This window comes from Leuciscus leuciscus (genome assembly GCF_965113295.1).
Source record: "Leuciscus leuciscus genome assembly, chromosome: 1".
NCBI classification, from domain to species: domain Eukaryota; kingdom Metazoa; phylum Chordata; class Actinopteri; order Cypriniformes; family Leuciscidae; genus Leuciscus; species Leuciscus leuciscus.
The window spans coordinates 53,366,059-53,391,143 of record NC_138725.1 but is presented as its reverse complement, the minus strand read 5'-3'; the positions used below and the strand labels follow the sequence as shown (position 1 = coordinate 53,391,143).

The 25,085-nt window shown below is 38.0% G+C and overlaps 1 protein-coding gene across 1 annotated transcript; it reads right to left on the bottom strand.

Moving 5' to 3' along the window:
- Positions 1 to 320: 320 nt before the first annotated feature.
- paqr4a (progestin and adipoQ receptor family member IVa) lies at positions 321 to 23,649 on the bottom strand. Its single transcript, XM_082143412.1, has 3 exons — positions 21,907 to 23,649; positions 6,145 to 6,363; positions 321 to 5,296 (listed from the first exon to the last, which is right to left on the bottom strand). Exons 1-3 carry the CDS (start codon positions 22,070 to 22,072, stop codon positions 4,863 to 4,865), a joined length of 819 nt encoding a protein of 272 aa, XP_081999538.1. The 5' UTR covers positions 22,073 to 23,649; the 3' UTR covers positions 321 to 4,862.
- Between the last annotated feature and the right edge of the window lie 1,436 nt (positions 23,650 to 25,085).

Here is a 25,085-nt window from a genome sequence, read left to right as displayed (position 1 = left end):
ATACAGGTTTGGAACAACACGAGGGAGAATAAATTATGACAGAATTTTCATTTTTGGGTGAACTATCTATTTAACAGTTATTTTTGACCCGGGGAAAGTTAGATACAAGTTAGGGACAGATTTAATATATAGAGCAACATAATAATATAAATAAAATAAAATAAAGTAATAAAAAAAAGTGATTTTAACTTTACACAAGGCACTTAACAAGCACACACCTGTGAGAATAAACATAGCAAATATGAATAACCTGAAGTGGGTCAAAAAGCAGACATATCCTGTTTACATCAACAAACCATTAAGAAAGTCAAAAGAGACCATTTAAAAAATATAAACCTCAGTTTATTGCACAATCGCTGCAGGAGACCATGGGGTTTGGAAGATCTGTCTGTGTGAACAAATGTAACCGTGGACACAAATAGACATATAGAAATATAGGCCCATATTTAATAAACCAACAGAGACACACGCTTGTAGACAAACCCATTTACAACAAGAAAGAAATGTTTATGTAAAACCAAAGTTTTGCAATAAATTAGTTTAGGAGGCATAATAAACCAACAAGAAAGAAAGATAAATGGCCAACGTGGCTCAGCGAGTGACCTTCGTGACTGACTTCATCCAGAATGTCAACACGGTTTAACTGAACATTATTTATGCTGTAACCGACATATAAAGACAATAGAGTGCTGTGGCCACCAGATGGTGCCAAACAACAACCAAAATAAATAGAAACATACAAGCAAGAGTAAAAATAAAAAATAAAATAAATAAAAAACCTTTAAAAAAACGACAGATCTTTCAGAGACCTCCTGTCATCCTATGTGCATTAGTATTCTCAGCCTTTGTACTTAAATTATGATTATCATTGATAGTGGTAATCCATCTCAGAATAATATCATAATAATGCGAGATGTAACTGAGTAGTTTTTAAATGATCATTAACAGGCTATCCAGCACCTGCATACTAAGAAAAAAAAAAATGTTATTATAGTTTCATACATCATGTCATTATTTTTTTACCACAGGACATTTAGAATATACAGACAGGAGAACATCATCCATGAGAATATCATCCTTGTTCCTCCTCTAAAACATGAGTTATGATGCAATCCATTTGCTTTAGGGCTTCAATGTAACATGCTCTGCACATTCTCACATCACTTAACTATATAAATAAACACATTCTTGATCAGCATTTATGGACACATTCGGCCCCACAAAGGCAATATGCATCAAGAAGGATGCATGGTCCAAATGCTTGATGACTGACAAGCCATCACGATCTTTGCCCTTAAAAACATAGAACTGTCATCATTTTTTTTCCCGTTTTTTTTTTTTTCAGTTTCAAATCTTAACCAGAACAAGCAAAGACATGACAGGATGAAAAGAAAACTGGCCCGAAATCAGTTGTTGAGGTCACTCAGTACAAGTGAGCACTGACAGGGCACCCTGAGAAGAGGAAACCCCAGGATGGCATGGTCTGAGCAAAACAAATCTGTCTCTTTTCAGGACGGGTAAAACTGGCAAAACATCTGGTTTTTGGAATTCACATGTACAAACATGTTTGTGTATATATGTACAAATTTTGATTATGCATAGTTATCCAGTGGGTTTCAGAGGTAATAACATATCAGGACCCCCATTTTTCAAACCAAAATATCTGTATTGCAGCCTCTCCCTACTTTTCACAATGTAAAAAAAGAGATTTTGCCAACCAAACTATAATAAAATCCCTTCTAAACTATTTAAAAACCAAAGACCGTGTTAATGACATTATGACATCATAGTAGTACATACATATTATTATGACACTAACCCTACTAAACAATGTAACCGCATTCTCTGCCGCCAGGCCTGTCATTGAGATGAAATACATTAACATTCAATACATTTTCTTCCAACATTGTTGCTTTAAATATTAATATGAATATATAAAAATGTCAGTATGTATGCCACTTGCATTTTATGCATATAGTCTACATACAGGTATTTACGTAACCCATATGGACTTTTAAGTTCTTAATTGGTTTTCACTTTGATCCAAAGCCCTTTTGGTAAAAAAATAAAATAAAAATCAACAGTGCAGTTAACTACTTGATATGGTTGTATTGCCTCTGGGCTGCTCTCTTGATTTCATTCCCTTTCTATAGACAGATATATTTGATGCATTTGCTCTGTTACTGCACATTAAGCACATATGTCAGTGACTGCATTGCACAAGCATTTGGAAATCGCATGTTGTGTTAAAGGGGATTGGCTTAGTAGTATTTCCATGCACCACTTGATTTTAGAGTCTAATGTTTCTCATTTAATAATAGCATTAAAGGGGTTGGGATAAATTGGCCTGTATTTGTGGCTTGTATTTAAAACCATGCTGGTCTGCTAAGATCAGGACCATCATGTGTGACACCCTGAAGCCCCAAAACAGATAATTTGGCATAGAGTGTGTTTAAGTGTTTGTCAGATACATCTGAGCAACATTCTACCAAACATGCACCGATTCTACACTAATAGGTCTGACCTCTGCAATAGGACTATCAGAGTACTGTTGTTATGTAAAGATATGTGATCCCCAACTGGTAAAATAATAATAAATAAATAAATAAACAGTAGTAGTTGTATTCAAATAAAATATCATCAAAAACTTCCAAACAGTAAAACATCATCATAAATAATGATAAATATAATGCCAGTGATATGGATATTGGAGGTAATTGAACTGAAATTTATGGCAGGCCTCACTGATGTTCATTCTGAAAGCTACAATGTGATTGTGTCAACGTAGTTATCACAGTTGTGTCATTTGTTTGTCCGTTCTTTAAAACTAGTGAGGTTGGAAGGGATAGGGGCCATTCACACAGAACGCGTTTTTACATTCCACTGCGCTACTTTTCCATTATTGGCAGCTGCATATTCCATGAAGTGTTTGACCTCTGCGTTCACGTCAAGCTCTGAAAACGCGGCACTCAAATTAAAATAAGTTCAACTTTTAAAATACGAGTCTCGAGAGCTTGCGGTTTTTCCCCGTTCCACTGTTTTTAACGACGGAAACGCGTTTTGTGTGAACCAGCCCTTAGAAGGGTCATTCTTGGTTTGTTCCGCTCAGTAGTGCATAAGCATGCTAAGGTAACAAATTCTAATGTGCAAAAAATGCAGTCACATAATACAACCCATTTGGTGGATGTCAACATCTCCATAGTGCAATCTGCTTTTCCTTTTTTTTTTTTTTTACTTAAAATCACATTTTAAGTAGATATAGATGGGACTTTTTTCAGCTCTGTTAAACTTGAAGTCTTTTTGGGAACGTATCTTAAATCAGAGGGGCTATTATGAATTATGTCCTATCAAATTCATCCCATTACTTAACACTTTGATAAACCTTATATATAGCATTAATTTGGCAGTGACAAGTGAGCAGTACCAAATATTCCCCTAGTCTTCATTGGGGAATTCATAGTGTATCGGCATGTGTAATATTGCTGCATTCTGGAGTGTAATATTCCTCTTCCACATCCGATTAAGCAGGAACATCAGGTGTGCATTGGTCGAGGATAGCCAGCAGAGAATTAAAGCCTTTGAGCAAACAGCAGGCCATTAAGAAAATAATTTGCTTTGTCTTGAATCCAAGGTTACATGGATAATTGAGGTTAAAGGTCAGAAAGAAATGAAATCTAATTTAGAGCAGTACAAAATCCAATCTTCCAAACTACAGACTAGGATATTAAAACCACGAGTGTACAAGGTTGAATCGACTGCTCAGTGGCACAACAGAGAAAATATCTTCTGCAGGTAACGTGAAATGTTTCCTAGGGTGTTATTAGTCGTGCATTAAATAAATGCCCCTTAGATGCTAACAAACATGATCAAAGTCACAGAGGGCAATCCAAAAATTAAAAAGAGCACTCAGCAAATTGAATCACCTAGCAAAAAAATAAATATTTAAATAAATAAATAAATAAATAAATAAATAAAGGATACAAACCAAGGAATGACCCCTTCACCCTTCACTTACAGCTAACTGGCATGAATGTGAAAAATATGAACCTGAACAGGGAGACGGCATGAAAAAAGACACGAGCATGATAAAACAGCTAAAATAAACTCAAGTATTTCCAGTAAATGTTGCTGTGAGACTGGACTTACAGTACATTTTGTGTGTGTGTGTAGTGTTAGCATTGATATAACATCTGATATGCTGCATAGTCTGCAATAGAGTAGCAAGTTGAAAGTTGGAGGTGGATACATTTCCACACCAGCGATCTTTGTTTGTGTCACCAGCAAAATTGAGAATAGAGACAAACCGTAATTAGTTTTCACAAAAGCCATGCTATTTTGAGCAACGAGTTTTAGATTGTGATACATTAAATCTCGCTTTTCGAGAGCCAATCGTTTGAGGGCTCAATATTATCTTTTATTGTTCAGCTAAACTAAACTTAGAGGCTATTTAATAAATGCTTTAAACGCTGGTGAATATATGACATCAAAAGATGTCAGATCCTGTGTGTGTGTGTATACGCCTATATGTGTAGGCATCGAACCCAAAAAAAATTTGCCTTTGTTTGAGCTAGTAGGTCTAAACAGTGCCATGCACAGACAATGTTTATGCAAACACAGATATGTACATTCTGGCTACTGACAGCACAAACAAGCATGTGTGTCGAAGCTGGCACTGGTGTCTCCTAAAAAACATGTAAAACACTTCTTATGGACTTTCGTGCACACATTTATATACAAAGCACAACAGTCTCCCCCAACCCATACCGTTCTTTGCCCATTAACGTCGCATTCCCAGACGACTCGTTACTAAAAGAGGTCCTCGCGCCCTATTACCCACGATTCCAGACTAGCAGGGGCCACTGTCAGTCTGTGGGACAGTGATAGGTGTTGATCCACAATAAGTCATCCAGCACCCCCCAGTGTAGGTACAGTATGGAGACTACCACCAGCACATGCATGATTTGATGGCTGTTGCACCAGTAGTCAAAGAGGCCCGGGCGGAAACGCTCAGGGATTCGCGTGATATTGATGACGCCGCCCAACACTGCTAGTGCATCCATGGTGAGAAAGTGGCGCAGTGAGGTGGGACTCCCTCCGCCCACACCTACCGAGCGCAGAAGGAAAAACGAGAAGCGGTAAAGCAGCTGCCAGGCGAAGGAACGCAGACGCCGCACTCTGCTTCGTGCTGTGATGGCACAGTAGATGGCGTAACTGGATAGCAGGATGTACATCAGCAGAGCCACTGTGCGGGTGAAGGGGTAGCAGAGAAGAGTGCTGTACACGATGGGTAGAGCTCCTGTGAACCAAAACATAGTGTTAATAAGATGACAAGCTAAGCTTTTTACCTATTATTCAACTGTATAGTTCATCATTCAAGCATAGGTGAATTTTGAGTGTATTTAACACACCTGCTTCCCACTGTACACTGTAAAAAAAATGGCATATTTACTGAAATAAATATGATAGCAATATTTCAGGATGGCATTGGACGGTTATGATCCCTAATATATACAATCACCCCAAATTATATATACAAATAATAAAATGTAATATATATATATATATATATATATATATATTTATAATGTTCCTTTGTTTCCCAACTTAATGGTCGATAATTATAAAAACTAAGAAAAAGCACCTTAAATTTGACAAGATCTTTATCAAATAAACAGAGCAAGAGACAATGGAAGGGCTGTGAAAGTGCCTTTTCAGTGCTGCTTGACACATGACAACAGAGAAAACTGTCTTGTTGTAAGGCACTTCAATGGATTCCTTTTGTTTTCTCTTTGTTTCTTTATTTCCTTTGTTACAGCATGTTGAGCAACACTGTTTTCAATAATATAACATGAGTACGCACAGATAAGGGGGAAACACACATTTTACTTATTCATTGGGCTGCTGTGACACGGGTCTCTATCGCAACACAGCCTGTTTTTGATAATCACAGCTAAAAATGACCTGATGACACATCAGTTCATCAGGTGACCTCATCAGGTTTGAACAACCTGTACAAAAGTATCAAATTTGAGGTGTCAGGAAAAAAATCAGCAGAGGAAAATAGAGAACAGAATTGAAAAGATGTACTGAGAGATAATGTGATGGAGAGCTCGGATTGATCCAACCGCAGTTTGAGATGCTGACCTAGCGTGTTGATCATGCAGATTCCGCACATATCTAGCGTGAGCAGGGTTTTATAGACGGGCTCGCCGCCCTCATGGTTCATGAAGAGGTGGTAGACCACTGAGCCCAGCTGCGGCGACAAGCAGGCCAGGAAGTGCACCACGCCGAGCCACGTCACGGTGATCTGCGACCAGGGGATGTTGAGCGGGAGCAGCACCAAGAAGCAGAGCAGAGGGATTCCTGAGTGAAGAAAAAGAAACAGTGAGACGACGAGGCTCAGGAGGGTCATTGTGTACTGAAGACGCGTGAAGTGCTGTTAAAACACAAACGGCCCATGAAGAGAGCGAGAAAGTTGTATTTGGACATTATGCTCAGACAGGCCCTAGAGTGTTTCATTACGTCCCTTGTGTTGAATCGCTGCCGCCTAAACAACACATGGATTTATGGAGGCACAGGGTACGGCCCAGTGCAATGAGGGTCTCAGTGGCTTTGCTGTGCTAATTTTAGCAGCAGCTGCCAAAATGCAAACTACATGCTAAAACAAAGATCTTTAGCAGTAAACAACAGTTAGTGGCTTTATAACAGGGACTCAAAGTACAAGAAAAAGACAATCTTGAACAATCTTCTGGTTATTTGTGACTCTCTCTTAGCCGCTGTCATTCACCCCAATGTCAAATGACTTACCCTGGTCAGGTAAAAGCACCAATGCCTTCTAGCACTTCTATTTTGAGTGAGTTATCTCTGTTGGCTTAACTCTCACTTTGACAAAGACACTATTGTTAGAGAACATGCACTTTACCCTAGAAAAGTACATGCATTTGAGCGGCACTTATGCTTTGTACATACAGTACATACAGTACATATGTATATGTATATGTATATATATATATATATATATATATATATATATATATATATATAGATATATATATAGATAGATAGATATAGATATAGTTGTAATCAAAAAATGTCAACCCCCATTTCAAATCAGGTTTATTGGCAAAATTGGACAGACTTTCAGCTTTGTGCAATGAATAAGTCAAACAAAAGTAATTTGAAATAGCTCAACACAACAAATGTTTCAAGTGGTTACCCCAAATTCAACTGAAAATGCAACTTTTAATGACTTCTGCAGTCTCAAAATTATTCAACCCCCTGAATAGAATCCCTCACAACAGCACAAATCGGCTTCATTAGTTGCACCAGGTGTGCTTGAGCTAGAACACATGACATATCTCAACTAGGTTTGTTGAGTGTCACGTTTGACTGCATGTTAGAAATATGTCAAAAGAATGGTCCAAAAAGTTAAGAGAAGATATCATCGCCCTTCACAAACAAGGAACAGGATACAAAAAGATAGCAAAGGCACTAAATGTTCCTAGAGACATCGTTGGAAAGTCTTAAGTTCAAAGTTAAAGGAACAGTGGTTACACTACCTGGACAGAAAAAGCTAAGATGAGCTAAGGTAGCTTTGCAGCAGGTCATAACAGCAAAAGGGTGTTCTGCTAAGTACTAAGATGCTTGCCATGAATGGGGTTGAATAATTTTGAGACTGCAGTGCAGAAGTCATTAAAAGTTGCATTTTCAGTTGAATTTGGGGAAACCACTTGAAACATTTGTTGTGCTGAGATATTTCAATAAGGCCTACTTTTGTTTGATTTGTTCATTGCAATCAGCTGAAAGTCTATACATTTTGATAATAAACCTGATTACAACTGTATAGCCTAGGCCTATATAATGCTTTGGTAAATCATAACTATCATAATTCATAATTGACTTTTCAAAATTACAACTTTTTATTTCATAATTATCATTTAACAAAGCATGATTGTTATAGTTGTTGGATAGTTGATGCACACTTTAGCCTATTGAAAGTGTAAAAAGGGACACTTGCTTAAAGGGTTAATAGTTCACCAAAAAATTTACTTTTTGAAGCATCAAAGTGGTAGTTGCGTGCACTGTCAATGGAGGGACAGACATCTCTCAGATTTCATTAACGGGGTGGTATAATGCCATTTTCACAAGATGTAAAATAAGTCTTTGATGTCCCCAGAGTGTGTATGTGAAGTTTTAGCTCAGATATTTTTATATAGCATGTTAAAATTGTCACTTTTTGAGGGTGAGCAAAAACGCACCACACAGGGGGCAGAGCTGCAACAGCTTGTGTCCTGAACATTTCAAAAACTTTTAGCCTTTTATGTCCAAACCAGAGTCAGACAAAGATGGAGAGACTCAAGAAGAAGTGACAACATGTAGACAACATTTTTGAATAGTTAGTTAATGAATTTATGTAGCTTATGTGTAGTTAATCTTCTAGACACTGATTAGCATATTCTGTCATGATAATCTATAAATCGTGTTCCCGGGGGCGGGGTTTATGTAAATTTTAGGGTCTGTGATGTCCCGAACCCAGGAGGAAGCTTGTGTAGCCTACCAGCCGTTTGTTGTAGTCCTTATAAGAAATTTCTTTAAAAGCAAATATCTCCCTTTGCTTTGAACTTTGAGCGTTGTAACTTTGCAGATGTTGTTTATGCTCAAACAGCAACTTTACACATTAACTAAAGTTAGAAAAGTGAAATCATAATCAACCACCCCTTTAAAATATCCTTATGAACGAAAGACTTTCTCCATGTTTCATGTTTCTCCACGAGTTTCTATGTAATCGAATGGGATGCGAGCCAAACCAAAAAAAAAAAAAACAATTACAATTCCAAAGATGGTTTCTGTCATTTTAGGCATTTCTTATCACACAGAAGTATGTTCAAATGTTCTTTTTGTTTTCTTTCTTCCAATGAACAATTTATTGTGTGGACAATTTAAAAAAGGCCACAAAATAAAAAAACAACATGAGGATGAAATAATATATTTTTGTTTCATTTTTGAGTGAACTCTGCCTTCAGTTTTGTGGTGCATGTGCAAGTGCCAATCAATTTATGCAGAAGCCTGCTATCAGATCATAGCCCTCCATCAGTGGCCAGACAAAAAGTGCATGGGTTAGAGAAGCCCACAGACCTAAAAAAACATCAGCAAATGTGGTAAGACCAGGAACAGATCAGAAAAGATTAATAGTCATAGTCAAGTGTCTTTAAACAGCAGTTTTAAACAGCAGATGTTACAGGTAGGAACCTATGAAGAACAACAAATGTTGCTGTGAAGACATGGCATGCAAACGTGGGATTAGATTGCGCATACGAATCATGCAAAGTAAAACTTAAATACAAAGCAAACTGTAAAGGATCATGCACATCGATTGCATTCAAATGCAAGAATGGAAATCGGCCTGTGTTAAAAAAAAAGACGATATCTACAAGGAATCTTTATTCCTCCATCTTCATTATTGTCAGTGCTTCTTTACAAACTCTAACAGGAGGTATTTATACCAGTCAAAACAGTAGAGAGACACAGAGCAAATGCTCATATATTTCAGCTTAAAAAAGGACAACCAGGTGCAAATTCATCTCTTGGGTCAAGTTAAGCTGTGTAAACTAAGTTAAGCTCAATTTAAACCTCTAATTTCTGCTTATTTGACTACATTAGGCCAGAACACTCCGAAATATACTCTGAAATAGCATTGGTTTGGGAACACACAGCAAATTTGAGAGTGTGCACAGATGACGTGTTTATCACAGGTTTTAAGTAATGTAAATTAGTGTGAATGTGTCACTCTTCATCATAAAACAATATAATAAGACTTTTATTATATATATATATTTGCTTTTACTATTTCTTTCACCCTAGCTTTTAGTATTCTGGACGATGTTTGAAACTTTGTATACTGTAGCTCTGTATAGCAACAACAAAATATTACTAGTCAACATGGGAGTTTCTTGGAAGGGAAGGGTGTATATGACAGTACACCTGCAGGCAAATCATGACCCAGCTTTGACGGTTCCACACAGGACTGAAATTGAGCCTACAAGTTTACAAGCAGAAATTCCTTTGGAGATGGCATTTATGCCTGATTATACAATTTTATATATTTCCTCTCGGCAACCAATGCACTAGAATGCTTATATAGACACTGCTCACTGCAATACAACACAATTTACTTTTTTGTGCCCCCGATCTGATCAGATCCAAGTCACTGAATATTGAGTATCTACTGATATTGAGTCCTGATCCGACACTTGTATTTTCCTAGTGCCTGGTGCACACTTCAAGTAGGCCTACATTAAAGTTATTAAAATAAATCCAATGTATACAGGGCCGTGCGTGCAGAGTTTCTCATGGGCAGCGGCATCTATTAACTATGGAGTAGGCTAATTCCATCAGATTATTAATCACAATTTCCTCATTTGAAATGATATACAAAATTATATATATATATATATATATATATATATATATATATATATATACTGTATATATATATATATATATAGTACAGGCCAAAAGTTTGGACACATTACCATTTTTTATGTTTTTGAAAGAAGTTTCTTCTGCTCATCAAGCCTGCATTTATTTGATCAAAAATACAGATTTTTTTTCAATATTGTGATATATTATTACAATTTAAAATAATTGCTTTTCAATTTATTATACTTAGTTTAAATGATCATTTATTTCTGTGATGCAAAGCTGAATTTTCAGGATCATTACTCCAGTCTCTCACATGATCCTTTAGAAATCATTCTAATATGATGATTCATTATCAAAGTTGGAAACAGTTCTGCTGCTTAATATTTTTTCATAACCTGTGATACTTTTTTAGGATACTTTGATGAATAAAAAAAAAAAAAAAAAAAAAAAAAATAGAAATCTTTTGTAACAACAATATACACTACTGGTCAGTAATTTGGGGTCAGTAATTTCTTTTTTCTTTTTTTGAAATAAATCAATACTTTTATTCAGCAAGGATGTGTTAAATTGATAAAAAGTGATAGTAAAGAAGATTTATATTATTAGCAAAATATTTTTTTATTTTGAATAAATGCAGTTCTTTTTAACCTTTTTTAGGCAGCAGAACTGTTTCCAACACTCATAATAAATCAGAATATTAGAATGATTTCTAAAGGATCATGTGATAGACTGGATGTCACATGTGACACTGAAGACTGGAGAAACGATCCTGAAAATTAAGCTTTGCATCACAGAAATAAATGATAATTTAAAGTATATAAATTGAAAACCAATCATTTTAAATTGTAATAATATATCACAATATAAAATAAAAAAAATCAGATATACTTCTTTCACAAACATAAAAAATAGTAATGTGTCCAAACTTTTGGCCTGTACTGTATATGTGTGTGTGTGTGTATATATATATATATATATATATATATGACAAAATACAGATTCAGATCACTCCACAAATGCATATTCGTACAGACAGACCGCAAAGATTAAATACTTTTTTCCCCCATTTTTGAGATGTCTAAATACTGCAAACAGACAGTGGCTCAGTAGTTTTCAAGCGCTTTACATTATGAAAAATCATGCTAAAAAGTGAAATTCCTAATATTAATTCCAATTATACCAAATTATGTTAAATTTTTACTTTTTATTGTAGCACAAAGGTTGCACAGACCACATTTATTCACCAACCATGGTCGCAAACAATATGGTCAGATTATCAACGCAGCTCAGAGAGAGCGTGTGCGCATGGTTGTCAGATTAAGAAGATGTATCCATTTAAGAGAAAAGCCCCATACTATATACATACACACACACACACACACACACATATATATATATATACCTGTATATATATATATGAAGAGTTCAGATGCAAAAGCCTTTAAGTGCCATCTAATGATCATTTTTATCAAGCTTGTATATTTAAGTTCAATAATTCCACTTAAATGGCAATGCAAATTACCTATTAATTGTCATTTAAGTGAAATTACTTAACTTAAATATACAAGCTTTATAAAAATGATCATTCTAGAAGAAAATTTCAGATGGCACTTGGAGGCTTTTGCATCTGAACTCTTCATATATATACACTCTTTATAAAGACATTGGTGTAAATAAAAATCTTATACAATGGTAGACATTGTAAACAGACTGTGTGGTCACAGTCACATGGGACTACAGATATAAACTTCTTGTATTTTACAATAAGCAGAATAATCCAGGCCACTAGCTTTTGAACTGTTGCCGTCTGGTCGGTGCTATAGAGCACTGAGCACAAGAACAGCCAGACTCAATAAAAGTTTCTTTCCTCAGGCCACCTCATGAACAGTTAAATGCCCCCACTTTGCAATAAACATGTGCAATGCACAGCGCTATTTATACTTGTATTTATTTAGCATACAATACCTCGTATTCACATTCCCTTCCACTCTATTTAACTGTACATACTGTGCATATATTGTCCATTATCTATTTTGTTATAGTGTGTTTTTAATATTTTTATTTTTATTCACTTATTTTATTTTTATTATCTGTCTTGTTGCTGTCATTCTGTCTGTGCACTGGAAGCTTCTGTCACCAAGACAAATTCCTTTATGTGTAAGCATAATTGGCAATAAAGCTCTTTCTGATTCTGAAAAAAAAAAAGGCCCAGATATATATTCATGGTTCTTTTTCGTTCTTCACTTATGGGTAAAAAGAAGTTCGAAATCTAAATATGTTCTGTGCGCTTTCCTCTCAATAACAAAATGAACAAAACAAAAATTAGAAAACAGCAAGCATTTTTTAAGAAAGCATAGGAAAATCATCTGATCATAGCAACATAGATATGTTTGCACGAGCTCTGCAATTCAGCACTCTTGTAAAGTCACGTCACGTTTATAAAGCACACAACAGATTGCTTAAAAGTAAGCAGCTTTACATTTAATTAAACATGAAAAACAGTGTCAGTGTCTCATTTCATCAGAAGTGTATAACTTCATTGCGTTCATGTTTTCACGTGCGGACGAACTGAACAGAAGAAATGAACCAGAGAAGATTTCCATGTGAATGAAGGCGGAGCCTCAGAGCACACCTATCTATTACGTTATTGCCATGGACTAATGGTAGTACGAAGATGTTGACTAGCCAGAGCAAACTTTTCTGTAAAGTTCGCTTTGACAAGCTGTTTTGAACTCCCAAAACAAACTCTAAACGAATTTAATTTTGCCCTGATTTTGTTCGAAATGACATCAGTTCATTCTTCGATTTCGCTTGAAGTATATCGGAGCCTTAATTACAACAAAAAGAAAAAAAAGTGGAGATAAGGTTAGAAAGCATGAAGCTCACAGTACCAGAGTCCCATTCTGTCAGTCAAGTTCGAAGCAAGACGCAATCCATAGCAATGTCTCAGACAGTCTTAGGGCAGATAAAAATAAACAGTAAATAAATTTCTTTCGAGGGATTCGTAACAAAAGTGTGCATCAAATATGCTAAACGCAGAAACTCGAACATGCGTGTGTGACATGCTAGCAGCATAGACCTCATTGGCACACACAAATATTTAAGCTTCTTTTTTTCCTTTTAATGGCAGTTGGCAAACCCACTTGAAGGAGAATTATCCGCAACCTACTGCATGACACCAGCATGACAGCTTTTGTAAAATAAAGGATCTTTGAGATCGACTAGGGACATCCCTATAACAAACTGCAGCATATATAGTGATGTACAAAACCACAGAGTGGGTGTAAACCTTGACCAACACCAACAGATGCCGACAGGGGCAACACACTGTTCCAACGAAACCCAACAAAGTTTGTTTGTTGGCGTTTGTGCAGTGTGAATTGGCCTTATGACTTTCTTTTGCGGAAAAGAAAAGGAGATATTTTGAAGAATGTACTGGTCTGTCTTTTCCATTCAATGGTGTTTGAAGATGTCAAGGTTAAAAAAGGACACAAAATCACAAAGCCGGTGCAGCCCCACAGTTAAGGGGACCCTGCAGTGAACAAACCTCCATTTCCTTCCACTTTAGAAAAATTAGGCCAAAATATCCCTGAAACGGTCGTTGCCGATTACGTCATTTGGAGCCCGAGTCTGCGCAGCAGTGATCCTTAAGGCTGGGACACACGAAGCCTATGGTCGGCCGTCAGGCACTGTCAGCTGTTTTTGAGCATCAGTAGGCTTCGTTTTTTTGGTGTGTTCCACACCATTGGCTCTAGTCATATGCCATCTGGGTTTTCGCTGTCAATGAGAGAGAGAACTCTGATTGGCTGTTCGGCTTAGCGAACGAGTCAATGCACGAGAATAAAAGCGAAAGTGATGAAAGCGAGCAAAGAAGTCAAGACGGTACAGACAGAAGTCTATTATAATTTTATGTCATCTTACCTGAGCATTCAAATGCAAATATTTTTTTAATAACATGAGCCGACTGGAATGAAGAAAATGACCAGCGTGATTGATATTCATAATGGTAAGCAAGCATTGCTTTGTACAGTTTGTATATCTGCAGTCTTAGTTTCGGTTGCCCTTTTTGAATGACGAAAATAGTCAGACTATTGATGCCTGCTGATATAGACAGATATTTACTTAGATATTTACGCAGGCGCAGAACGCACGTGAAAGTTGACAGTCGCCTTTAGTCCTTTTGATGTGTTCAAAAGCAACTTTTTGGCTGAGACAGCCGGCGAGAGGCTTGGAGTGTCCCGGGCTTTATGTGGAGCGGCAGTATCAAGATCCCGCCCATACACCCTCTCCTGTAGACTCAATTGCAAACACAGCTGTCGTCGATCATGACATTACACCCCGTTTTTATAGCATCAAATAACTAACTAAAACCAAACTTACTGGAAAAACGAACATTGAACATACGTCTGCGTAATAAGAACTACCTAAAATGACAGAAATCATCTTTGGAAAATAATTACTTCAAGTGTAATTATATTTTTTAGTTTAGCTCATAGCCCAAGCCAAATGTTTTGGCATCACTTTTCAGTACATGTGCGGCACACTTGGGCTATGTCCGAGATCGCCTCCTTTACCCTTAACGGGCACTATTTAAGGGGAGGGGACAGCCATTTGTGTTTGGTGTCCAAAACCATAGTGGCCATTATCGAGTGCACTCATTTAATCCCACAATGCACCGCAATAACGAGTGTACAACCAATGAACGCTCAATGGCTAGAAAATACCCATAATGCACTGTGAGAGTAGTGCACTGAATGAATTCCCGAGTCTCGCCAGAAGATGGCGCTGAATCATCCATCCATTCATTTTCCAATCCGCTGGTCCACTGTGGCTACAGCGTAACATCATACAGATATAAATCCCTTTTTTATTGATTATTAAATTGTTTATTAAAGTTTATACATAGTTTCCTTGATAGAGTTCAAGATAAATCTTTTCATCTTACTACTGGAGCTTCCAGTTTGGTAAGTTTCAAATAATTAAATAACAAACTACGCAAAAGCGGCAGCCCTTCAGGCACACTCAGTGTCCCAATTTGCTCACTCGTTTTCATTCACTTCCCCAAGAGAACTATATTATACTAGTGTACTAATGTAGGGAATAGTATAGGTGCGATTTTGGACACAGCCTTGGTCTACACTTGTTTTCGCTTATTGGACATGTTGGATCACGTTTTTTCAGGTTGTGGAATGTCTGTGAACTAATGTACTACAATATGATGATTGTCCGTGTTGGTTAGGTTTGGCCTTAAGAAGTAGAGTTGGCCTTAAGACTTTAAAATATTTAGCACACAAGACATGTGGACTACTTTTTTACACTGATTTTGCAAAAATGTTCAGGCTTGACAATGAATGAGGACTTAATAAGATGTCACTGCATGAAAAAGAGAACATTCAGGACATGCTAAAAATATGCTCCTTTGTGTCTAAACAGAAGAAATTCATACAAGTTAAGACCAATATGAGCATAAATAAATAATGACAATTTTCAGGTGAACTATTCCATTAACACGTAGTTTTATGAAAGAGCCAGTAAGATGCAGTTTACAAACGCTCATTCCTTAGGTAGGAAATATAGACCATTTCCTGTTTCTGATGGTATAGCAACACTGATCATTTAAATAGGGTTTAGACTATAGCTATGAATGGGTAATACAAATGCAAATACTGGTAAGACCGAAGCAGCCAGGATGGGTAAAGCTCTTACTAACATGATTGAAGTTATGCATAAGGTTTAAGCAGTAAGTTTTTGGTAACACTTTACAATAAGGTTCCTTTATTAAACATTAGTTAATGTATTAAATAACATGAACTAACTAACATAGGTGAGTAATGTCTTGCCTGTTTGTTACTCACAAACACGGTGAGTAATGTCTTGTCCTGTTATTATCATGCGTCGCGTCTGAATGCGTTGTTGTTTTTGGAGCTCTATCGATTTGATTTATAATTCTTGATTTTTCTCGCTGCCTGCTGTGAGTGTGTTTGCTTCGGAGCTGTAAGCTCCGTCTTAGCCTCGTATTTCCTTGTTTTGAACCATCATTTACTACAATTTCTAGTTGTTTATATTACTACTAAATACAGCTTACCCAACCCTGACGCATAACACGCTAGTAATTCGCTAGCCTGTTAACGCGCCACCCTTGCGCTCAGCTATTTTTATTTATTTATTTTCTCTCGCGCCTTTGAGTTCATAAAAGCTCAGGTGAATAAGAAACACTCAACAAACACGGTGAATAATGTCTTGTCCTGTCATTATCATGCGTTGCGTCTGAATGCGTTGTTGTTTTTGGAGCTCTATCGATTTGATTTATAATTCTTGATTTTTCTCTTTAAACCCGCTTACAACGAACATTTTCTACTCTTCCTCACTGAGAAGCACTACTGCTCAAACCTCATTGTTACAACGCGGACTGTTGAGCAGACGCGTCTCAAGCCTATTAGTGATCCAACGCTGCATACTCTTAAAGGTTACGTCCGTGGATCACGGCTGAACGAGTCTTCTCCACACTCACTTATAAACAAACACTTTTTTTTCGCCTATCGTGCGTCTACTCTACACCCCTACCACTAAAAAACCTCATAGTTACAACGCGGACTGTTGAGCAGACGCGTCTCAAGCCTATTAGTGATCCAACGCTGCATACTCTTAAAGGTTACGTCCGTGGATCACGGCTGAACGCGTCTTCTCCACACTCATTTACAAACAAACTTATAATATAAATTAGTATTAATATTGATAGCATCACTGGTAGCTTCGTTGCTAACTCACTGTCCATCTGTTAAAATGGCGAATATATCAGATGTAAGTAGTCTACCGCTTGGTGCAGGTGAGGACACATTTGAGCTTCACGCACTGCAGTCTGAGCTGGAAGCTGTTGAGAAACAGATCCACAACCTTTTATTGAGACAGGCCGAGCTGAGAGACCGGTGTTTGGCTCTTGAAACATCACGCGCCGACGCACACAAATCAGTGTTTAACGTTACTAACCCGCTGACTCCGACCGCGTCTACTCCGTGCGTTCCTCAGCATCGGTCGCAATCAGCCATGGTCTCGTTCACTCCGGCTCCAACACGCCACCACGAAGCCTGGGTGGTTCCGCAGCGGAAGACGCGAGTCAGGTTTAGACCAAGACTTTCTCCGACCCTCCCGGTTTTCGAGTTATCGACACAAAACCGCTTCTCCCCTCTACGCGAAACAGAACGCGATGCTGTGATCATCGGCGATTCCATCGTTCGGCACGTACACGCTACGTTAGGTACAAGTAAGGTGCAAAGTCACTGCTTCCCTGGTGCTCGTGTTTCTGAAATCGCTGCTCGCGTTCCCGAGATCCTGAACGGTGACGAGCGCGTCGGAACTGTGGTCCTGCACGCGGGAGTGAACGACATCAGGCTGCGCCAGACGGAGATTCTGAAGAAAGACTTCAGGAATCTAATCGATACGGTACGCAGCACATCGCCTGAAACAACGATCATTGTGTCAGGACCGCTTCCCACGTACCGACTAGGGCATGAAAAATTCAGCAGATTATTTGCGCTAAATGAATGGTTAATGTCATGGTGCAATGAGCAGAAACTGCTCTTTGTAAATAATTGGAATCTGTTTTGGGAGCGTCCTAGGCTTTTCCGTGCTGATGGCTTACACCCAAGCAGATTCGGAGCGGATCTTCTGTCAGATAACATCTCCAAAATGTTAAATACCCTTTGACTAGTAACCAAAAGTCCAAATCATAGTCTCTGCTGCACCAATTCAACTGATATAAATACTAGTGTAGAACATTGCATAGAAACCGTGTCTATTCCTCGTTTAGTGAGATCAAATAATAAATCTAATGCAGGATCTAGGAAAAATCTAATTGTTATTAAAACAGAAAATGTTGCTATTAGTAAACAAAAACTATTTCTAAAGCTAGGTCTTCTAAACATTAGATCACTCACACCTAAGGCAGTTATTGTAAATGAAATAGTCACAGATAATAGCTTCGATGTACTTTGCCTTACTGAAACCTGGCTTAAACCAAATGATTATTTCGGTATTAATGAGTCTACTCCTCCTGGATACTGTTATAAGCATGAGCCCCGTCTGATTGGCCGTGGCGGAGGTGTTGCAACCATTTATAAAGATATTCTAAATGTTACTCAGAAAACGGGTTATAAGTTTATTTCATTTGAAGTACTTGTACTAAATGTTACGCTCTTAGATGTTAGAAAAACATCCCTATTATCTCTAGCCTTGGCTACCGTATATAGACCGCCAGGGCCTTACGCTGATTTCCTAAAAGAGTTTGCAGATTTTCTCTCAGACCTATTAGTCAATGTCGATAAAGCATTAATTGTTGGAGATTTTAACATACACGTAGATAATCCAAATGATGCGTTAGGAGCTGCGTTTACAGATTTATTAAATTCATTTGGGGTCAAGCAAAACGTCACCGGACCAACTCATCGTCTTAATCATACACTCGATTTAATTATATCACACGGAACCGATCCAACCGATATAGATATCATTCCACAAAGTGATGAAGTCACTGATCACTACATGGTAACTTGCATATTACGTACTGCTGTAATATGTCATGCGGCGTCGCGTTATCAACCAGGCAGAACAATCCTCCCATCCACCATAGATAATTTCTCAAATTGCTTATCTAATCTGTCTCAGCTGCTGCCTGAACCCAAACAAACAGATGAACTAGAAGAACTAACTAGCACTATGAGCACCATTCTCTCTAGAACATTGGATGTGGTTGCACCTATTAAATTAAAAAAGGTCAGAGAGAAAAATAAAGCACCATGGTATAACAATACTACGCATGTTTTAAAGAGAGAAACCCGTATTTTAGAGCGTAAATGGAAACAAACTAATTTAGAGGTCTTTAGAATCGCGTGGAAAGACAGTATGTCACGTTATAAAAAGGCCCTAAAAGCTGCCAGGGCTGAGCACCTCCGCAAACTAATAGAAAACAACCAAAACAATCCAAGGTTTCTATTTAACACCGTGGCTAGACTAACAAATAAACAGACGTCACCCGAACAAAATATCCCGTTACAGTTCAGTAGTAATGATTTCATGAACTACTTCACTGAGAAAATAGAAAGCATCAGAACCACAATTATAAACGTTCAATCTTCAATCGCGCCTTACAATTCAGCTTCAATTATCACCCCGAAAGAACAATTACAGTGCTTTACAACTATAGAACAAAAAGAGTTAAATAAACTTATCACTTCATCTAAAACAACAACATGTTTATTAGATCCTATACCAACTAAACTACTGAAAGAAGTGTTATCTGTAGTGGAAGAGCCTCTCCTCAATATTATTAACTCGTCTTTATCTTTAGGTCATGTTCCAAGAACATTTAAACTGGCAGTTATAAAACCTCTCATTAAGAAACCACAATTAGATCATAATAATCTAGCAAATTATAGACCCATTTCAAATCTTCCATTTATGTCTAAAATATTAGAAAAAGTGGTGTCCGCTCAACTGGGCTCTTTCTTGCAACAAAATGATATCTATGAAAAGTTTCAGTCTGGATTCAGACCGCATCATAGCACTGAAACTGCGCTCGTTAAAATCACAAATGATTTACTTTTAGCTTCTGACCAAGGCTGTATCTCAATACTAGTTTTACTTGATCTTAGTGCTGCGTTCGATACTATAGATCACACAATACTCTTAGATCGACTACAAAATTATACTGGTGTTCAAGGACAAGCACTAAGCTGGTTCAAATCATACCTATCTGACCGCTACCATTTTGTCTATTTAAATGGAGAAAAATCGATCATAACTCCAGTAAACTATGGAGTGCCGCAGGGATCTGTATTAGGCCCCCTGTTATTTTCAATATATATGATGCCACTTGGAAATATTATAAGGAAACATGGAATTAGTTTCCATTGTTATGCTGATGACACTCAAATATATATTTCATCACGGCCGGATGAAAACGCTACATTTTCCAAATTGACAGAGTGTGTTAAAGATATAAAAGATTGGATGACGCGTAATTTTCTTTTATTAAATCCAGACAAGACAGAGGTAATACTTATCGGTTCAAAAAACCGCCCACAAAACCTCGCACAATACAACTTTAACATCATAGGATGTCCTGTTACTTTATCCTCTACAGTAAAAGACCTGGGTGTTATACTCGATTGCAACCTGTCTTTTGAAAATCATATTTCTTATGTTACAAAAACAGCCTTTTTCCACCTTAGAAACATTGCTAAGCTACGTAATATGCTATCAGTATCTGATGCAGAAAAGTTAGTTCATGCATTCATGACCTCGAGACTGGATTACTGTAATGCTTTATTAGCTGGTTGTCCTGCATCCTCAATAAACAAGCTACAGTTAGTCCAAAATGCCGCCGCTAGAGTTCTTACGAGATCAAGAAAATATGATCATATAACACCGATTTTATCATCACTGCATTGGTTACCTATAAAGTTCCGTATTAATTACAAGGTATTGCTACTGACTTATAAAGCCCTAAACGGCTTAGCTCCAGTCTATTTAACGGATCTTCTATCGCCCTATAATCCATCGCGCTCTTTGAGATCACTAAATTCAAGGCTTTTGGTCATACCTAGGATATCCAGAACCACCAAAGGAGGGAGAGCATTTTCACATTTGGCTCCAAAACTCTGGAATAGTCTTCCTGATACTGTTCGTTGCTCAGACTCGCTCTCCCAGTTTAAAACTAGATTAAAGTCGCATCTCTTCAGCCAGGCATTCATATAATCCTACAGTTCAAACTACAATCCGGCCTCTATCCAATGCCAGAGGAGAACTGGCCCCCGACTGAGCCTGGGTTCTCCCAAGGTTTTTTTTTCTCCATTAAGGCACCTGATGGAGTTTTAGGACACCATTAGGTCACTTGATGGAGTTTTTCGGTTCCTTGCCACTGTTGCCTTTGGCTTGCTCAGTTGGGGATATTTTGGGGATATTTAATTTAATTTTATCAATCAATAAATTCCTCTTGAAACAAACTTTGTTGTATTATTTTAATTTAATACTGTGAAGCTGCTTTGATGCAATCTGTATTGTGAAAAGCGCTATACAAATAAACTTGACTTGACTTGACTTGACTTAACAATGAGCAATTCATTTATTACTGTTTTTGTTCATCTTTGTTAATGTTAGTTAAAAAAAATAAAGCTGTTCATTGTTTGTTCATGTTAGTTCACAGTGCATTAACTAATGTTAACAAGATTTTAATAAAGTATTAGTAAATGTTGAAATTAACATTAACAAAGATGAACAAATGTTGTATAAGTGCAGTTCATTATTAGTTAATGTTAACTAATGTAGTTAACTAATGAACCTTATTGTAAAGTGGTACCAAGTTTTTTTTAAGTTTTTTTTTTAGTAATACAATGACAAAAAGTGAGGCAGATGACATGTAAGTTAACAAGCACATAAAGAGAGAGGGTATACTGTCAGCTTCCTCTTTGGAGGCAACATCTCACTCACCATGTGTGTAGATGTTTCCCAGCTCATTGTGCAGATAGAAGAGACTCTTGATACACTCCTGGACGGAGGAAATGGGTCTATAACCAGTCAGGACATATCTGTTGAACTGTAAATGTGGAGGAGAGTTTGCCCAGTCCAGCAGTCTGGGACCGTTTAAAAATGCCATAGCAACCAGAAACAGTCACAGCGACGACGCTAAAATAACTACGCTATACATCTACACTTACACGTACAACACACTAAAAAAAGATTTGACACCCTAGACATCAGTCAGAGAAGTCCAGTCCGGTCATGTGCAGCCAGCTACATGGCTAACAGACCGGTTCTTCAGCCGAAATAATTAAAAAATTTGACTTTTGCCTTAGAGACGGTTTATTTTCGAGCGGCGGCGGCGTCATCCACACGGGTTGACGTAGAAATTCCAGGCTGCGTTCATAGTGAGCTTTGCTGATTTATACAGTGCAGCATGTAACATTTAAACGAAGTGCGGTCACACCCTGCTCAAGTCTTTCAAACAAAACCCCACCAGCTTCTGTCAGCTCGACTTCAGAGGCGACCCGAGGAGAGGTGGCTTTCGTTTGCTGCTCATCAAACAGCCGCTGGATAATTTCACCATCGGGAACCGCAGGGTTCTCGTGAACGCGAAGCCGTGTTCTCGGTTCAGGATAACTTCCTCATATTCCCGTGGAGTGAATCATCATCATCATCATCATCATCTGTCCGTCCTGAGCGTTGGCATCCAAGCTAACTGTTACCAGCGCTCTGAGAAACCCGTGTGTTTGCAAAAAAACTGATACAAAAGACTCATTTACAGGACATTTCGACCTGAAAGAAGTCCGAGACAGGTGTATTTTCGGTAAACAAATACCGGAATGCGTTTAATATAGAGACGATACGACAATATTGCATGGCACCAACCATAAGTAACGCAGTCACTATAAAAATATACAGTAACGTTACAGTGCCAGAATCGATATGACATACCACGGGATTTAAGGGGTTAACATTAAGATATTCGGCTTACGTAAAAAAAAAAAAAAAAAAAAAAAAGCACACAAGTTTGATATGTACTATTATCAAATTCTCATAGATAAGTCAAGTTTTTCTCCCCGCCCAGATATCAAGCATCTCCTCCAGCACTAGTATCCAATAAGGAGGTGCACCGTGCAAATAAAAAGTGCACACACATGTATCATGTGCTTTGCTCTTTCAATTTAACAATAAGGATATTTTGATATCAGACGCGCTCAGTGCGTTTTCTGTTCCCTGTCAGACACTACCCGGATAGCTCAAGAGCTAACGGGCTAGCTGCCGTCACCTTGATTGTGCTGACTGCAAAAACACACGAGCTTCACAGTCACCGCTTTAGCAGCGGTTAAACTTCATAACCGGTTTTCCCAAACAACGGCACAAGCATTCCTGCAATTCCCCCCATTCCGACTAAAAATCTCTGTATCCATAGGCTTGGCATTTGTCATCCAGCAACCGGAGGAATGTACGCGGTGCTCAGCTCACAGGAACACGTCTCCCCTGTTCTGCCAAGTGATGTTGCTGCTAGCTTGCAGTGATTTCAGCCAGCAGAGTTTTAAACGTGGGCTTTGGTGAGGAAATCCGTTTCTGTTAAGTGGCTATGCCCCAAAAAAGGTTGCTATCCTCTAGAGTCCCCCGGCTCATTCCTTAAGGGCTGTGTGATACCGGTGTGCGGGAACATGCGGCTGGTGGAGGGGCGCAGCGGCCCGGCCTTCACTCCTCATCATCCGCTGATGCTGCAGCGCTCTAATCCAGTCTGGACCAACTGGAAGGAAGAGACGGGGGTGGCGCGAGGACAGGATGGATTCAGTTTGTGTCTTTTAGATCTTTTTTTCCATTAAAATATATTTTCTTAGAACGAAATAACCAGATGACATAAAAAATCGCTATTTTCACTAATTGTATTTTAAAATAATAGTAGGCTATTTTATAATGATAGCTCAAGAGTAGCGATGTCCTATTCTGAACGAGTCGGACCTTTTCAATGATTTGGTTGGACAACGATTCGCTCAAGAATCGAACTGAATCCGTCCGACCGGAGTCATTTGACCGAGCTCTCTTGTCCGATTCGCAATTAGCCAATTTGGAGTGTATAGCCGAGGATTTGACTGATATAGCGGAAAGTTACTTTAAAGTCACCATCAAAATTGACAAAACATTTTTTTATGGAATATTGCGGTATTTATTATAAATGATTTATATTATCATCATTATTATTTTGAAATAAACGTGCAATGAATTTTAGGATAGGCAAAGCTGCAAAGGATCCTTCTGAATCTGATGTATCCTTCATTTCACAGGAAACGAAAGACGGATTTGGAGGCCGCATTTAAAGAAGTCTTCGAATTGGGATAGCTTTTGTCAAGCAGTGGTGATGCAATCGGCCTTCGAATGCGGCCTTAGAAGGATGCAGCCTCTGAATTGGGATGCAACAAATGATCCAATTCCCGATGGACAAAACCAAGTCCCGGCCTCCGTACATTTTTTTTACAGAAGTTTCACTTAGATATACATTCACGAGTTCACACTTACAAGTAGGCTAAGTCAGATAGAATAAATGCGTATTTGGCGTGCTTTCCGAGGAGAGGGCTCCGGGCTCGGTATTCGGCCCGAACCCAGAGTACTCCCCGTATTCCTGGCTGTGAAAGAATAAGCCAAGAGTGAGGAGTCGGGGTGGTGTGGGATGCTGAAAACTGTTAAGGAATATTAGGCGAGTTGACAGAGTGAATATATATATGCTTCCTCTCATGCTGATAGGGTAGACATGGTAATTGTTTGATGACAAGTTGACAATCACAACTGTTGTTCCACCAACGTAAATGGCAGAATAAAACAAAAGTTACAATGTTGGCTACTGGAAATATGTTTAGCATTTATATGTTCAGCCAGGACATCTTTTTTTTTAACATACAAATTGTATTTAGGTTCCTCTTTAAAGAGCTGAATCACGGCTGAGACCATGACCATTAATTTACCATTATTAATAAAACACCTACATAGACCAATAGCTTTTATGCTTTAAAAGTACTTCGCTGGGATGCCAGCAGCCACGTGAGGACATAACAATGCTGTGACATAAAATAATTGTTGCTTCTTTTTACCACAGTTCTTTGAAATGCATGGTTTGAAACAAACGATTCACAGAAATG

Coding starts and splice junctions, on each gene's coding strand:
- paqr4a (XM_082143412.1), bottom strand. CDS start 22,072: ATGGCATTTTTAAACGGTCCCAGACTGCTGGACTGGGCAAACTCTCCT. Junction 6,364..21,906: donor GGGAAACATCTACACACATG/GTGAGTGAGATG, acceptor TTCTTCACTCAG/GAATCCCTCTGCTCTGCTTC. Junction 5,297..6,144: donor CTGCATGATCAACACGCTAG/GTCAGCATCTCA, acceptor TTTGGTTCACAG/GAGCTCTACCCATCGTGTAC.